The sequence below is a fragment of the Choloepus didactylus genome, chromosome 17 (assembly GCF_015220235.1).
Source record: "Choloepus didactylus isolate mChoDid1 chromosome 17, mChoDid1.pri, whole genome shotgun sequence".
In the NCBI taxonomy this organism is placed as follows: domain Eukaryota; kingdom Metazoa; phylum Chordata; class Mammalia; order Pilosa; family Megalonychidae; genus Choloepus; species Choloepus didactylus.
Genome location: NC_051323.1, coordinates 76,884,119 through 76,901,341, shown reverse-complemented (window position 1 = coordinate 76,901,341; position 17,223 = coordinate 76,884,119). Strand labels below are relative to the sequence as shown.

The window sequence follows — 17,223 nt, the reverse complement described above, 5'->3', positions numbered from 1 at the left end:
GCCGCGGAGCCCGCAGAGGCAGGTGGGCGGACGCCGAGGAGGACACCACCATGTCCGTCCTTCCCTGAAGCTTCGGCTCTGACGTAAACCAGGCACATGGGGGGTGAAACGCTTTTCCGAGAACTGGATTTTGAGGAAGTAGGAAAAGGAGGATTTTGACGAGCTGATCGTCAGCCTTGTGTGTGATTGAAAGTCTCATTATTCTGCTTCTTGACGGCTGTAGGAGTGGGGGAAAGCTGTTCTGTTGGAGGTTCTGGGACAAGAACAACTGACCCAAACACAACCTGTTCCTAATGAGACCCCCCCCCCCATTTTCCTGCCGACTCCCACCCACCGGCTGGCTCCACGCTGACCCTTTTGTGACTTCTGAGACATTGCAATGGAAGTAGGAAGGGTAGGAAGGCAGGAGAAGTCCTGCCGGCCAAGAGTGAAGTTTAAACACACGTCCGACGTCCGCGGTGCAGCCTTCTCTCTCCAGGCCGAGGCGAGCACAGCGGCCTTTGTTTACAGACACCACACGTGCCCACCGATGGTGCAAGACGATTCTGTGGAAAATGACCAGAGTGCAGGGAACGAAGCCAGGGCAGGGGAGACCTGGGTTCTAGCTCCAGCCTGTCACCAGGCACTTGAGAGGGTCATTTAACCTCTGTCTTGCAGTTTCCTTAACTCGTAGATTAAGATATGACTTCTCGGCTTCCAAGCTTAATAGAGGTGTAGTCAAAACACATGAGATCAGCAAAGCGCTTGGCGATATCTGGGGGAGGAAAGAAACCCTCTCGAGCTCAAGTCCTGGCGAGTCTCCTTGCAGCAGGTGACAGCGATCCTTTGGGATTCCCCAGACCCGACGGGACCCTGCATCTTCCTTCAAATAATTGCAGACATTGAGAGCAATATCTCAAGCCTCCTAAGACATGGCGGTGTTTATGGGATTCCAGGAAAGCTCTGCCTGCTTTCTTAGAAGAAAGAGGAGGAAAAGGACTGAAAGAAGATTAAGAAGATGAAGCAAACTGCCAAGCCTTATTTAGATGGAATTGAAATAAATCACGCAGCACTTAAAAGAGTCAGCTGGTGGCAAGCCCATTCCTAGCACTCTTGGGCCCCACCGTCTCTCCTCCTTTTCCTTTTAGGATAAATTAAACAATCGGCTGAAGTCCAAGTTGTGTACGCGGCATCTTTATCTGATTGACCTCATGCTCCCAGCATCGCTTATCTTTGCCTGTGAGTTATTAGCACCTCTTTCCTGTTCTCAGGCGCACGACTTCTTACCGTGTTGTGCACACACGCGCTGAGCCTGCCCCGCGGAGAGACGCAGCTGCTGGAGCTCGTCGGTCCCCGGCCCCGTGTCTCGAGGTTTGGTTCCGGAAGACTGAGCTGGCAGCTTCCCCGGGTTTCGCCCGCCCTGAAGGACAGCAAGGCTGGGCATCAGGTGAAGAGCGGGCTCTCCGTGCATCCTGTCGAGACTTGTAAGTTTGGGGATTAATTTGTAAGCCTGTGCTAAGAAAATATTTTTGAGAAATTTAGTTGCCCATGGTTAATGTTGTCTTTTTCCTCCTTGATTTCACACTATGTAAATTGAAGCATCGTGCACTACTTTAAGACATGGTTGTAAACTTGAAAAACTTGTTTGGCTGCGGCCTCTCCCTGGGCTCCCGCGGGCCCGGGTCCGGGCTGGGACTCCTCAGGCCAGAGGCTGGGCCTGGGGCCTGTGTGTGCGCGTGAACATGCTTCATTGCAAGAAAGCTGCATTTTAAAGCGTACCTTCCACTGATACATAAATCGTCCCTCATAGCGAATCCTCACAACTGCTAGTCCCTTTCGAAGCCCCCGCTTGCCTCACCCACCCCCGCTCCGTGGGGAGACGGGCCCCTCATTCACTGTCTGAGGGGAGCAGGTGGAGGGGCTGGTTCTTTCAGTCTGACTTTGTGTTTCTTGTATTTAGTTCAAACAGGGAAATTCTAGTGTTTACTGAGGAAGAAAGAGTAGTTTCTACTTTAAATCTGTTGCACCACATTAGCTTAAATGACAAAACAAACGAACAAACATACCTGGAAAGCCAGGGCCTCTCCTAAAGAAAAGGTGACAAAATTACGGTGGCCACTTCAGACCAGCTTCCAAATCCTGCATCTAAGGACGCAGACGGGGGGGCTGCCATGTCCGACCACCGCCAGCACCCCGGCGCCCGCGTAAAGAGAAAGGTTTTTAGCTTGACATAGGCCAGTGTTTGGGACTTGGGCATAAGATATGGTGTCCCCTGTTTCTGCCTAGATTCAAGGTGAAATGCATCTTTCTATCAAATTGAAATGGGAGCCTAGGATTTGCTGAAAATCTATGAGCACATATTGTTCTAAAAGAATCTCCGTGTGCTCAACCACAGCCTGTTGAGACAGCCCCCCATTTTCAGATGGGGGAAGGCAGGTAATAGCTTCACCCCGTTTTCAGATGGGGGAAGGCAGGTAATAGCTTCACCCCATTTTCAGATGGGGGAAGGCAGGTAATAGCTTCACCCCATTTTCAGATGGGGGAAGGCAGGTAATAGCTTCACCCCGTTTTCAGATGGGGGAAAGCAGGTAATAGCTTCACCCCATTTTCAGATGGGGGAAGGCAGACTCAGGGGATCCAGCACAGTGGCCTCACAGTAGACTTGTCTAAGGAAACTGTTTAAAACTGTGACCTCACATAGTTTTGGGGGCTGGTGTTATCATCCCCAGTGCGTCACCTACAGCGGGCCCAGGGGATCAGGGGCCGCCCCCCACCTGCAGCTGCACCTGCCCGAGGTGCCCGGAGGCCCCACTGCAGCACAGGCTCCTGAGCTGGGTCACCTCATCGTCCGAGTGGGGCACCGAGGCGCCCTGTGGAGCCACTCCCGGAAAGGGTGCCACACCTGGGCACTGAGACCCAGCGACAGGCACGCGTCCTTTCCTTTGCTCTGTGAGACCCAAAGGAAGTGTCCACATGGACTGACCGGCAGAGGACAGTGCGTCTCTCCTCCTTCCCAGGCATCGTCACAGAGAGAAGGTGGGAAAATGGGCAGCTGGGAGTCGGCCCCCTTCTCCGCTAGTGGTGACCGGGCGCAGCTGAGAGCACAGCCCTTACAGGGGGCTGCAGGCTCTCGTGGGCTCTCTCGGCTCCCTCGTGGGGTGGTCAGTGGCAGAGGTGGGGGCGCTTTGTGGGCCATGGGCACCCTGCCGTCGCCAGGTCTCTCACAGCCGGCCCACCCTAGTCCGCCCTGCACGTCTCCCCCCACCGAGCTCGGAATAGCTGAGATCAAGCCCAGCGTCCGCACTGACCGGCCCAGAGGACTCGTAAAAGGCTCTGGACACTCACACAACCCTCGGACTTGAGCACTGAGGGCTGACAGTGTGTTTTGAAAAGAGGGGGAAGCTCATCTTTTCCCTGCAAGTTCCCCTCCCTTGTTGAGTAAACGCCATGGATCTATTGCCCAGAGAGAGGCCTCATCTGCTCAAATTACTCCCGCCACAGTTCCAGCTTCAAGTTCTAACAGCCCGAACCCGAGGAGCCTGTGTCCAGCCCGGGTCTGATTAACGCGGACACCAGCTTCTCGCCGTGTAGACCTCGCAGCAACAGAGCGTGGGGCAGCCCTGGCATCTGTCCCCCGAGGAGCCCCGTGTCCCACTGTGAATTCCAGCCTGAAAACTGCGCCCACATCGCCGTTCCCGGGGGGCCCTCTTGGGTCTGCACGGCTCTCGTGGGGCCCCTGCTGCCCCCTCAGTCCCGCGGTTAGTGGGCGGCCACGGGGCAGCTGACCATGGTGAAGGCCACGCTCGGCAGGTGGCCCGACCGAGGTCCAAAGCGGGAAGGAAGGGGATTGTCCTGCCCGGATCTGGCCTGTGCCCCTAACGCGAGGGTGGGGTCCTTGGCTGTTTCGTGGATGGGGGTCATGTTTGCCAAGCTCTTCCCTCTTCCAGGCCCTGCAAGGCCTTCATGAGACGATGGTGCCGCTCTGTGTACGGGACCCGTTGGCTCCCCACAGCGGCCCCCAGCCGTCGTGAACCAGCTCCGCGTCTCTCACCATCACGAAGCTGCGGGGCCCGGGGGCTGACGCAGTGGAATCGAGTCCTGCTGTGGCTCCAAACTCAGGGCTCTGGAGAGGACAGAGCCCGCTCCCAGCCCCCCACCCCATGGGTTCTCTCCATGTGCGCACCCCTCCGAGGGGAAGCTGGGGGTCCCCTGGGCACCAGGCAGCTACCAGCGGCCCAGGGAAGGGGCTTGCCCCAGCCCCAGCCCCACCCTGTCCCATTGCTCTGCCCGGCCCAGGCACTGCCCTTGGGGGTCTCGGGGAGGGGGCTGGGGGTATAGGAGACAGAGCCACAGCAGCCAGAAGAGAAGGGTCCGGCCCCAGGTCCTCAGAAAATGGGACCCTCTTCTCTCCCCAGCCGTACCGGCCTTGGGATGGAGAGCACCCTCACCCTGAACAGTGACCCCACTGGAAAATCAGGGTCTCAGGTCCTCTTTCAAGGCAGTTAACAGCCCCGAGTCGGTGGGGGCGGCCGGCTCCCTGGGCCTGCACCCTCCGAGCCGAGCTCTGGGGCTGGAGCCTCGCCCTCCTGGCCCCCCAAGGCTGCACCCCGCAGGCTGTCCGTGCCGAGGCCGTGTGTCGTGGGGGAGCTGCATTCTCGTGGCCCAGAAACATCTGCTCCCCATTTGTCATTGTCAAGCGCTGATGTCTTCTGGGTGGGTATGAAGGACAGTTTTTACTGCTGTAGCCGGAAAAGCAAAAGACAACGCTGCAGCCGCTTTCCCGGCTCGGCCCCACCACCCACCGCCCGCCGATCCCCGAGCATTAGGCCCTCGGTGGTGCATCGGCCGGTGAAGATCGGGGCCTGCACTCGGAGGACGGCGCTGCGTGAACCGAGAGCTGAGGCTCCGTCAGCGCTGTCGTTTAGTGCCGTCATGCCGTGCAGCGCATGGTGCCGTGGTGACCTGGTCACAGCATCTGGGGCTGCCCGGGCTGGGCTGGGGCAGGAGCTGGTGGGTGATGGAGCCGGGTCCGGCCCCTTCGGCGGCTGCAGCTGAGCGCCCGCTTCGGCCACGCGTCTGCATTCATTGCTCAGCCCCGGGCGCCTCCGTGACGTGATCGGTGTCCTTGTTGCCGGACCCCATCGGGGCTCACCCAGTTCTCACCTGCGCGTCTGCAGGACTCACCTGGTGTAGAGGTGGGCGAGGGCCCAGGGCCGGTGGCCGCGGGCAGCGTTTTTGTGGTGGTGGATCTCCGAAGCACCAAGCATGCACTGCCTTTGTCCAAAGGATGAATGAATGAATGAATGAATGAGTGGAAGCTGCAGCCCAGGGCATCTTTTCCCTGATGGGCAGGTGTAGCCACCCAGGCTGGACTCGCCCTTCGGAGGTGGCTTTTCCAAAGGGAGCTGGAAGCAGTGCACATCTGCTTTCTTTCCTTGTGTGTTTCTCATTTTACCAGGATTCCCAAGGACCGGAAACAAAACAAAACAAAAACTCAAATCCACAAATTCAGATTTTAATTGAGAGCAGAGGGCTCAGAGTGGTGAAGTGAATGTGGGGCCATGTGATTGGCAAGCATTTCGGGTTACACAGCTCTAATTGAAGAGAATAACCAATCAATAACTCTTCACCATCAGAATCCGCACGCATTAGCTGTTTACATTTACAGAAACGCACAGCTTCCGACTGTAACCGAGATCAGCACGGCAGCGGTGCTGGGCAGCTGGCTTGGGTGGTGGGGAGCAAAGGAGACATGAGAGCAGGTGCCCCGGCTGGTGCAGCAGCAGCCACGGAGGGCCACGAGGGAGCAGGTCAGTGCCCCAGGAAGGCTCCAGATGGAAGTACGCTGGGCAGGCGCAGCTCCTCCTCAGGGAACTCTTGGCCACCCAGCGAGGTGACCCCTGGGACTGAGAAGTTTCTTGTGCCTGGGGACTTGCAGGACAGTCCAGGAGAAACCAGGGCAGGTGGTCATCTGTGCTGCAACCTGTTGCCAGAATTGTCTGTCCGTGAAAGAGCCCCACTCCCTCTTATGGCCACAGGACGCCTCTCTCATCCACTGGTCTTGTGGGTTTGAGACTCTGGAGTGGAGAGGGAAACACTTGAAAACCTTTAGAATTTCATGAGAATCCTATTTTAACAGAAAATGTCAGCATGTGACAAAATGCAGACGTGCTGTTTCTCAGAGCTGGTGCCGAGTCACGTGGGAAAGTCCCCTCTACAGGTGACGCGGCCCTGGGTTCAGCTGAGTTTCCAAGGCCGAGCGGCTCACCTGAACTCTCACCACTCGGAGACCCCTGCCTGCCGGGGCGGTTTCCACTATCAGGGACCCAACTCGGTACAAGGGGAGCCCCCTGAATCTGGAGTTGGGGCCTTGGGGTCTCAGCCACTGCCTCCCCTGCCTTCCCCCTCCCAGGCCCTCCTCTCTGCCCGTCTCTAATATCCAGACCCACGAGGAGTTCAAGAATCCTCAGCCGTGTGTCGGGACACAAAGAACATCGTCTCATCCTTTTTATGTGTGAGCTCCTCTCACCTTGAGGCTCCCGTGGGCGGCGTCTCACTCACCAAAGAGTCTGGATTTCTGCACCTTGGAATGGGCCTGGTGAAGTCCCTCCACGTTCTCCTCTGCTCTCCCCCTAGGAGGAGGGCGCGACCTCCAGGAAGCGGGGCTCCTCCCGCTGGTCCTCCCCGGTGGCCCCTGTCCTCCCTGCGCTCTCCGCCAAGCGATGACGGGGAGCTCACCCCCGGGCCGGCGTCTGCTGCAACATGTGTGCACGCCCAGGTCGGCTCCGACGCAGCCAGCGCGGGACCAGACTGCGGTTTGCCTGTCTGCTCGCCTGCAGACGGCACCTGGGCTGTTTCCAACTTTGGCGAATCAGGAACAAAGAGGCCAAGCACATGTATAAGTGATTCGGCAGACAAATGTTTTTATTTGTTATGGGAAAATGCTTGGGAGAAGCATTGCCTGCCACACATAGGTGTGTGTCTAACTTACCAGGATCTGCAAATAGTTCTCCAGAGGGACGGTGTGCTCCTACGGGCAACGTGTGAGGGCTACGACAGTTTGTGTGTCTTTCATCATTTTAGCCATTCGACTGCATGGAAAACAGTATCTCCTTGTGGTTTTGATTTGTGTTTCCCTAATTACTAATTTTTGAGCAAACTTTCATGTGCTAATTGGTTATTGGTGAAGTGTCTGTTCTATCCTTCACCCATCATTTATATTGGGTTGTGTATGTTCCACAAATCCTGTTGATCTGCAGATGTTCATATATACGGTGACTATTTCCTCCAGGATTAAGAATATTTCCTCTGTGGCTTGTCTTTTTCCATTTTCTTGATGGTTTCTTTCAAACAGAAGAATATGATGAAATTCAATTTATCGTGTTTAAGATTTTGTGATAAATGCTTTTTGCATATTAAGAAACCTTTTCCCACCTCAGGACTGCAAATGTTTTCTACGTTTTCTTCTAGAAGTTTTTACAGTTTTGGGCTTTTACTGTTATGTCTATAACCAATAGGCCTAAATGTATTCTACTTAATTTTTATTTGGGGATTTTCAAGATATTTTATTGTTGTTGATTTCTAATTTAATAGAAACCATGTATGGTATTACATAGACAATAGGCAAAAAACAAGAGCTCTTTTAAAGATATTAGAGAAGGACAAAAAGAGCATCTTTTACATTTACCCCCATCTTTACCATCTCTGGTATCTTCTTTCCTTTCTGTTGATCACTGTTTCCACCTGGCATCATTTCCCTCCAGCCTGAATAACTCACTTCTGCACTTCCTGGTGATGCTTCCTCTCAGCTTCATTTACCTGAGAATGTCTGCATTATATTCATTTTTGAAGGCTCTGTCTGACCGGGTAGCATTTCAGCACTCAGCACACGGCCCAGCATCCCTGCCCTCCCTGCTTCTGCCAACGGTCAGATGGGATTTATATCTGCTTTGACGATGATGTGCCTACGTGTGTGTGAGTGTGTGTTTATCCTCCTTGGGGTTTACTGAAATTTGTGGGTTTGTAAGTTGATGCTTTTTGTCAAATTTAGGGCATTTCAAGCCATTATTCTTTCAAAAAATATTTTTTTTGCCCATTTTCAATCCTTCCCCTTTTGAGATTCCAATTACGTATACGTTAGACTGCTTGATGTTGTCTCAAATGTCACTGATGCTTTCATGTCTTTAAAAATGCTTTCCTATATGTTCTTAAGATTGGATAATTTATATTGATCTGTCTGTAGGTTCACAGATCCTAAAAAGTATAAAATGAAGCTTCTATAACTTCAATGAAAAATGCCGTTAAGTCAATTGTTCTCTCTTGTCAAAGGGTTAACTGACGGCATTTTGCACTGAAGTTCCAGAAGCTTCACTTTACACCCTTTAGGTGGGTCTATTCAGGTTCTCACTTAGTCGGAGGAAGCTCTTTGGCCCTGAGCTGCAGTCTTTGCTCTGAGGTTTGACCCTTTCTGGATTTCAGTGGAAGATTCGAGGTGTTTGCCAAGCCGTTCACATTTGGCAGGTCTGTCTGCTATTCGGCGGGCAGCAGCTGGACTCTCTCCAGCCTCGCCTGCTCTCCCTCAGGCTCCTCAGAGGCTCCCACGCGTGTGGGCCCTTCAGGCACCCACCAAGGATCCAGGAAGCTTCGGGGTCTCCGTCTCCAGCTGCCTCGACCCCCGCCGCTCCTCCGACTCCGCAGACAGTGCGGGGGCAGCTTTCTCCCCAGCAGATGTGGGAGTCCTCAGCGAGAAACATCTCTGCAGGTGCAGGCCCCTTTCAAGCAACAAACTTCCTCTGGTTTCTGCAGGCTTCTGTTGCTCTTTCAAGGCTATTTTTAAATAAATATTTTGTTCGGGGTTTGTCATCGTTGCCTACGTGAGGACTGGGACAGCAGGAGCTACCACCAGTACCAGAACAGAACTCCTTCCATACCCATTTTAAGGCTTTAAAAACATTGCAAAAGTCGGCCTCCACAATTGTTGTGACTGGTACCAAATCACTTTCCACTGGCGCTAGACACAAGCCCTTGAGATCCTGCCCCCTTGGCAACTGGGCTTTCCGAAGCGGGGTCACGGGAGGGTGGGACCTCAGGGTCCCCGGCTCCAGGCCTCTGGGTCCCGAAAGGAGCCAAGAAGGTGCTGGAGGGTTGAAGGGCGTTTCTGGGCGATCTAAGCATATTTCCAAACATAAAACACACAGTGATCCATTAACAAAGACTTTCGGTAGGAACAGCGTCGTGGTTTTCCATGGAGATGTTTTCTCCTGCCTGTCAGAGCCCTGCTGGGGCCTGAGTGCCTTGTTAACCTGAACCGGCAGCGGCACCATCACTGGTGGGTGCGGTGTGGGTGTCAGGGCGCGGGGACATGAGGGGAACCTCGATCGAGCACTGGCTGCCCTCGGCTCTTTTTGAGCAGTGATGTGTGTTCCTTGCTGAGAATTTAGACTTCTTCGCTGGGCCCACCTGTGTGCAGAGATGCTCTGGTTTTAGCCCCTTTATCTGCTGAGGCACAAAGAGACAGCAGAGCCGCCCGGATCCCATGGCCCTGATCAGGCTTTGCTGTGAGCAGAGCAGCAGGTCAGGACTGGAGGAGCACCCTCCGGTCTACACAGCACAGAAAGGACGTGGAAGGGCAGCCTGGTGACGCGTTTGAGATTCCAATTACACATACTTTAGACTGCTTGATGTTGGGGAGAAGGTGCAGCGTCCATCTGACGTGGGGTCCCCGTCACTAGCTCACCCCAGTGAGGAAGACGGATTCAGTGAAGCCAGTTGCGGGGTTCCCTTTGATTTCCGTACCTGGTTTGTTTCTTATTTGTGCTGCTCCTTTTGGGTTCATGTTGGTGCATTTGCACCAGCCCCATCTACTGGATTTCCAAAGGTCAACTCCAAACGTGGGACACACCCTAGCCATCCTGGAGGGGACTGGGGCAGGCGGCCCACAGACGTCTTTCCCGCTCTAACTCCTCCAACCTCCAGGCAAATGTTGTATATGCCTTAGCATCTATTCTCTGCAGCAACATGTAAGTTTACTTCACTTTTTTTCCCGAAAATTCAGGGTCTCCATTTGAGAGAGGGCTCATAAAACCAGGGAGACGTTTATCAAAATCCTTAGTGCTTCTAAAGGACCGAGATCAGTCTTTAATTATCTCTACCTGGAAAACTTGGGGCATTTTTCTGTGTATGTGGGAGAGAGTGTGTATGTGAGGGAGTGTGTTTGTGAGATGGATTGAGTGTGTGTGTGTGTGTGATGTATGAGGTTGAGTGTGGGATTGTGTGAGTGTGTGTGAGTGTGAGTGAGCCAAGCACCCCCTCTGTTTCCACTCAGCAGGTTCTTTCCTGACCGGGATCGAACGAGGCTGGTGGCTGAGCGGGTGGGGGAGGTGGGCCCTCTCGGGGCTGCTTTTGGGAGCGGGCTCCATGCCGACTCGTCCAGACCCGTCTCAGGCTCCCACAACAGTCCCGGGTCCCCGGGAAGACACAGGGCGTGTCGCACAGGAAGGAGCAGCGAGTCGGTGGCTGGGAGAGGAGGGGCTTCTGAGCCCCAGGCCCCACTTCCCGGCCGCGTATCTAGCAAATGCCCCAGAAGCCGCTGGGAATGTGCTGTGACAGGAGGCAGCGGGGAAGGGATCGGGTCCTGGTGGCCGGCCTGTCTCAGGGCAAAGGTGCAGGCCGCGGCCGCAGGGGCCCAAGGAAGCCGCGCTCCCCCCACTGGGAGGCCGGTGGGCTCGGCTGAGGTGGGAGCCACCTGCCCGAGAACAAGGCACAGCCATGGCCAGGGTCCCTGCGGGCCGGGCCAGGATGACCGCAGCCCACTGTTCCTGCAGGTGAGGTGCGAGGGGGCCCGTGACCTGCCCCAGGTGCGTCCACACCTTTAGCAGATGTGCCGGAAGTGGATGCTTCTCTCTGGGGGTCGGCTGCCATCCTGCACCGTGCCCATCTCCAGCCCCCTCACTAGTCCCCTCACGCTGGAGCCGAGAGAACCCCCCTTTTGCCTCTGATGGGTCTTGGCGCCGTTTGTGACAATTGAGGGGTCCTGGGTGTGGGGAGAACAGGGCCATGGGGCCCCTGAGACTTCAGGCCTGTCTGTGTAGATCCATGTCTGTGGATTGTATTTTCTTGACCTCCACTGAGCTCTTCAAATAAAAGGACTCGAGAGTCACACACATGGTAGAGGTGTGGAAATGCACGTGGCTCTGAGTTGGCCTGGCCTCAACCCAGCTCCAATGCTGTCTGGCTGTGTGGCCTCGGGCACGTTGCCCGACCTCTCTGAGCCTTGGTGTCCCCATCTGCAGAATAAGAACCGATCTCCTCAGGTGCCATCATGTGGCCTCAGGTGTGACAGACGAGGTTCTCCCGCAGCTCCTGACAGGTAGGAAGCCCCAGATCTGGGACTGAGCCGTCGCTGTTTTGATAACTGCGATTCTGCGTCCTTTCCTTTTGTTCATCTCATATTCCTAATCTCCAAAAGGGAGCCCGATGTCTCTACTGCTAAGAGGGAAGGAGAGCCTTGCCCTCCCTCCCTCCTCGCCCAGCCCTGCCCACACACGCCCGCGTTCTTGGCCCAGCACCCCGGCGGGGTGTTGGGCTGCAAGCAGACGCACTCACTAGAGTGGTTTCGGGGTCCCTGGAAGTGCCTGTATGATTTCTTCAACATCATTAGCAATGGCATTCTTTTCTTTGTGGTTAGTTTTTTTGAAAATTAAAAAGTGTCCAATTTGGAAAGCTTCTCTCCCACCGACATTGTTGTCAGGCTGTCTTCCTCCCCTGGGGTGATCGCTGTTCTGGGCTCCTGCACACCCTTCCAGGGCCATCGGCAGCATCTGCTTCTGAAAGCCTCCCCAGACCTTACGGGAGCTGCTGGGCCGCTGCGCACAGACACGTCCCACAGCCCCACGGCCCACGGCGCCCCCATGCGTGGCCTCGGGTAAAGGAAGCTGCAGACTCGGGGCCGTTCTTGGCCCAGAGGAGCCCACGTACTCAGACGCCCCAATGCCTTGGCCTCAGTGGTCACCTTTCCTCGGGGCGACACTGGCCTTGGGACCCAGCTCTGAGACCCTCCGTGGGCCAGAAGCCCTCCCAGGCTCCCCCGTGAGCCCATGTCCTTAAACAGAGCGTTTGCCCAGGAGCTCACCCTATTCCCTCCAGCCCTGCTGAGGCCAGCGCTCCCCAAACCCGACACGAGGGCAGAGCTGAGCAAGTGCAGCCTCCTCTTGTCTCTGGGCACCCCCTCCCCGGGTGGGGGCTCCCCCAGGTTGAAGGGCTGCTCCACAGACGACAGGCCCCTTGGCGTCCCCCCACCCTCTCCAGCCACCCCACTGCCCACCAACTCAGCTCCTGGCTCCCTTCCTGTGTACGTCTTGGAGCCAACGAGTTTGGGACAACTTAGCTTTTACCCCTCCGAGGTTAGTCCGGCAATCCAGGAGCGTTCCCGTGGAAGACCATCCCCGGGTCTCGTGTGGGGTGGGTAGCAAAGAAGTGCTGATGATGGGGCTCGCCGTTTCCCGAGCAGTGCCGGGTGCCAGGGACGTGTGGCCGCAGCTGCCCTTCTGTGCAGTCACGGGCTCCTTCGACAAGTGGGGAAGGAGAGTTTGCCTGGGTCTCCTCCAGGGCTCTCGTCACTCAGGGGCACTGAGCATATTTAAGGCAGCACTTGTGGGCACCAGTGTGCCGTGGAGGGCTGAGCTCGGGGAGGGGGTGTCCGGCCGGCCCCTGGAGCACCGTTCCGTAGGAGAGGGACGTGGGCAGCTTTGGGACTGGCGTTTCCCTCACCTGGAGCGACAGCCCCGAGCTGACTGTGGGCAGAGGGGTGAGCCGGCTGCCCCGGGCCCTTCTCAGCCGCAATCCGGCGGGCACGTTTCCGTGGCCAAACGCCGCACCGGATTTCCATGGTGGCCCCTCACCCACAAGCCAGGACCCCCAGCCCACTCCTCAGGCCTCAGCATAGCTGTTTTCACTTTGATTGAAAGAAGAAATCATCCCAAAGTGCTTTATTATTTTCTAAAGGATCTTTTTTGCAAAAAGAGGTGCCTCAGCCCGGTTAAAGCGATACTTCCTCTGATGGACAATTCTTCGCCACGATGGTGATGATGACAACAGTAAGGAGAGCTGCCTCCTGACCCCTGGGGCTCCCTGTGTAACCGGGTGCGGCTTAGAAATGAGGACACAGAAATCCCACCCTCGATGCCTCTGAGGAGAGACCTGTTCCCCCCTGGGCTGGCCGTCAACACTGACTGCTGTCTCGTCCTGAAAGCCTGATGCCCACCCCCAACCCCCTACCTCTTTCCTTCCCCTCTCGGCTGTGATTCTAAACTCTGGTTTCTCCTTTAGCTCCTGTGATCTGACGGGCAGGACTGGGCTCTCCGTCACCTCTGCCCCTGGGGTCCACTCTGGTCGGCTCTGGAGCAGCCCCTCCCCTTTCAGTCTCCAAAATACAAGCTGCTCCTATAATTTTCTAACTTAAAAACTGTATTTGTCCAAAGTCTAGAGAGTAAGAACATCAGGATGGTAGTGGGCATAGTGAGGGGGGCAGGTGATGGTCAATTTTAATGTTCCTTTTGCTTTGCTGTATTTCCAAAATGTCTACAATGGACATGCTTTTGACACCAGAAAAATAATCCAATTAAAAGTGAGTTGGGACTTTCAGGTGAGTATTGTGGCTGAAGGTTTGCTAAGGATCTGGCTGCTCACAGGTTTGTTCGGAGCCCCCACCCCCTCCCCTGATTCTGGGGTGACATGGGGGCCCCAGGTCCGGTCCTGACGTGGATGCGGCAGGACCTCCAGTGTCCGGCCTCTTCCCGCGCGGGGGCCTGGGCAGCCCCCCACCCCGTCTCCAGGTGGCAGCCCCTGGCAGGAGGCCACATCTCGCCCGCAGCATCCAGGGGGTCCATGGGCCCCGCTTTCCGGGCTATGCGTCTCTCTCTCTGGAAGCTCAGAAAACCTCACCCTGCTCTGGGCCTCTGCTGGAGCCGTCCCGTTTCTTTTTAATGGTGCCTCCTTGTTTTACTAAAGTTTCCTGTTGAATTTTGATGACAATGTAGACATGGATAGACTCCAACAAAAATGCGATCTTTATGGAATCATTCTCTCCAGAGCCTCCTGACAAGTGTCCCCAGTGGGGGTGTTTACATATATTTCGGGGAGGAGCAGGGTCGTCTCTTGGCCTGGCTGGGGGCAGCAGTCGCTGAGCTCTATTGCCGCAGCACCGTGGCCCCGGGGTGCCGTGTGCCGGGCAGCGAGGGGGTCGGGGTGATGTGCGACATGGAGATGAGAAGTGATTCTTTCCCAGGCAACCCCCTTGCCCCCTTGCCTTGGAGACAGCCGAACTGCTGCTGCCCCCAGAGCCGGGCCGTGGGGGATCCCTCGTGGGAGGAGCGGGACCCCCAGGCCTCCCCCCGTGTGGCTGCTGGGTCAGGGGTCGTGGCCTCCCTCGAACCAGCTCCGTGACCCACGAGCCGCCTCCAGGGCCCGGGGCCGGCGTGCTGCTGCAGCGTGGGGGTTGCTCTCGGTTTTCGGTGGGGAGAGCAGGGAGCAAGTGGTCCTGCAGGGGAAGGGGCGCGACCTCACACCTCACCCCGAAATTAACTCAAAATGGCCCTAAATGTAAAATGCTAAACTGCAAAACATCTAGAAAAAACCATATGAGAAAATCCATGGGACCTTGTGTTTGTGATGAGTGTTTACGTACAGTGCCAAAGGCACAACCCATGAAAGAAAAAATAGACAGACTTTATTAAAACAAAAATCATCAGCTCTTTGAAAGGCACTGTCAAGAGAAAGAAAAGACAAGCCACAGCCTGGGGAAATATTTTCAAAACGTGTATCTGATAAAGGACTTGCATGCAAAATGTACAAATTGTAAAGCTCAACAATAAGAAAACAGATAACACAATTATAAAATGGGCAAAAGATCTGAACAGACACATCACCAGAGAAGATACTGGATGGCTGAGGGGCACATGAAACATTGTACATCATCAGGGAAATGCAAATTAAAACAACGAGCCACCACTGCCCCTGCTGGAAGGGCCGCAACCCGGTTATCCTGACCGCAGTGTGTCATAACCGACCTCAACGTTTGTAAAACTTACGTGAAACGCTTCATGTAAATAGTTACAGGAGTTTTTTTTAATTGCCAAAAGATGGCAGCAGCCAGTTTGTCCTTCAACAGGTGAATGGATCACAGCGTGGTGTATCCGCAGAACGGAACACTATTCGGAGAGAAACCCGTGTGAAAACATGGATGAGTGGATGAGTGCTAAACACTCAGGGCTTGCTGAAAACAGCCGGTCCATGGGTATGATGCTCTAGAAAAGGCAAAGGTAAAGAGACGGTAACAGACCAGTAGTTCCCAGGGATTTGGGGAGAGGGGAGGGGTGAAAGGTGAAGCCCAGGAGATTTTTTAGGGTGGGAACACTGTTGCATATGGGATTGAAATGGTGAAAACAGGACACAGTGCGTTTGTCAAAGCCTATGGAAGTTTGCATCATGAAGAGTGAACCTTAATGTGTGCAAATTTAGAAAGTCATTTAAGAGACCACGGGAGCCCGGGACAGACTGCCACCGGAGACGGAAGGCCCCAGCTCCAGCATGCACGTGCGGCATCACAAACACGTGGCGTGCGCTCTCTGGGGGTGCGGGGTGCAGGGAGCTGCCCGTCAGCCTGGGAAGGAGAGGGCCTGTGAGACCAGCGCCCGGGAACCATAGCCGAGCCACGCGCGCTGGTTGGTGAAGCTAGTCCCGAGGTCCCGCCGTGCAGCGCAGGCCGTCGGGTGTCTCCGCCGGGGGCAGGTGACACACAGGCAAGGGCCTGGAACCGTCCACGTGGCTCCGGCTCGGAGACACCAGGAAGCAGCCGCGTTTAGCGTCACGTGGATGCCGGCGATGCCAGGACGTATTGCAGGCGTGGGTGGGTGGGTGGTGTGCACGGATTTCCCTGCTCCATCTGCCGGGCGCCCAGAAGGATGGATGCCCGGGGGCATAGGGCTCCTGGGGGCCCGGGTCTCAGCGGTGATGAGAAGAGCTGGGACGTCTTGGAGCGATGGCAGGGGGCACGGGAGGTGAGGTGGGCGGGCCCGGGAGGTCCGGGGAGTGAGAACCCGATGCTGGGGGGGCGGTTGCCAGAGGGGCGCATGGCAAGAGCTGGAGCACGTGAGCAGCGGCGCAGAGGCAGAGGGCTCCAGACGGCCATGTATAAAATAAACACCCGTGGTTCCAAATGGATTTATAGCAATGACGGAAAAATAGATAAGTCCCCGATGCCGACGACTTTCGAATAATTTATGTCTATAAACGAGGTAAACTATGTAGCGAATCACTGCCCACTCCCTAAATCCAGCTCTGCGCAGTGACTTCCCTCCAGGGAAGGGGGAAAGAGAAGCCCGCGCGGCAGCCAGGTGCTCAAGGTCAACATCGTGGCTGTCAGTCATGCCAGCGGGACAGACAGACAAGAAGGGCAGGTCGCCCCTGGGGTCTCCCTCCCCAGACCCGTAAATCCCAGTTTAGGGATAGTCCACAAACTCCCCGCGAGGACATCAGAAACAGCGGCGTCTGAGAGACCGAGACGTGACGATGAAGCGCCGTGCAGCGTCCCCGCGACAGTAAAAGGCAAATCTAAGGGTCTCCGAAGAAACAACGGACTTCAGCTAATGATAACGTGCTAATATGGGTTCATTAACTTGGACAAATGTGCTGGTGTAAGACATCCACAACAGGGGAGAACAGAAGTAAGGTACTTGGCAACTTGCTGCGCTGCCCTTTCAACTTTTCTGGAAATCTTGAAGTTACTCTGAAATGAAAAGTTTATTTAAAAAAACAAACAAACATTTCTTCTTCCTCTTTACTCCCTCCCCTCCCCTCCCCCTCCCCGTCTCTTCTCTTCCCCACCCCCCATCCTTCCTTTAAAAAGAAGGAGAACTTCATACGTATTTTCCACACTGTGTCACCCCAGGTCTCAGGGTGACAGACGGGCAGGCAGGGCCGGGCAGCGGAAGTGCCCGCCGAGGTGACTGCAGGATGCACGGGGTCCCCGGACGCGCACGGCTTCTGTGGGCTCCCCTGCACCCCACCGGGCCCGTCTGCTCGCCTCCGCTCACAAGCCGCTTGGGCACAGTGGGAGCGCTGAGCTTCTGCTCGAGACGTGGCCTGCAGGTGGGAACGAAGCCTCCCCCTGAGAAGAAAGCAGGGAGCCGGCAGTGGGGCTGGGGTTCCCTCCCGTCTGCGAAGCTGTCCGGACACTGCCCGTCGTCT

The 17,223-nt window shown here is 55.7% G+C and overlaps 1 protein-coding gene across 1 annotated transcript in view; it reads left to right on the top strand.

The window, feature by feature from the left end:
- LOC119512160 overlaps positions 1-17,223 on the top strand; it is a 100,326-nt gene that overhangs the window by 57,332 nt on the left and 25,771 nt on the right. The window contains exon 4 of the mRNA XM_037806648.1: positions 1,251-1,463. Within this exon, the coding sequence (XP_037662576.1) occupies positions 1,251-1,463 (213 nt within the window). The remainder of the gene's footprint in view (positions 1-1,250; positions 1,464-17,223) is intronic.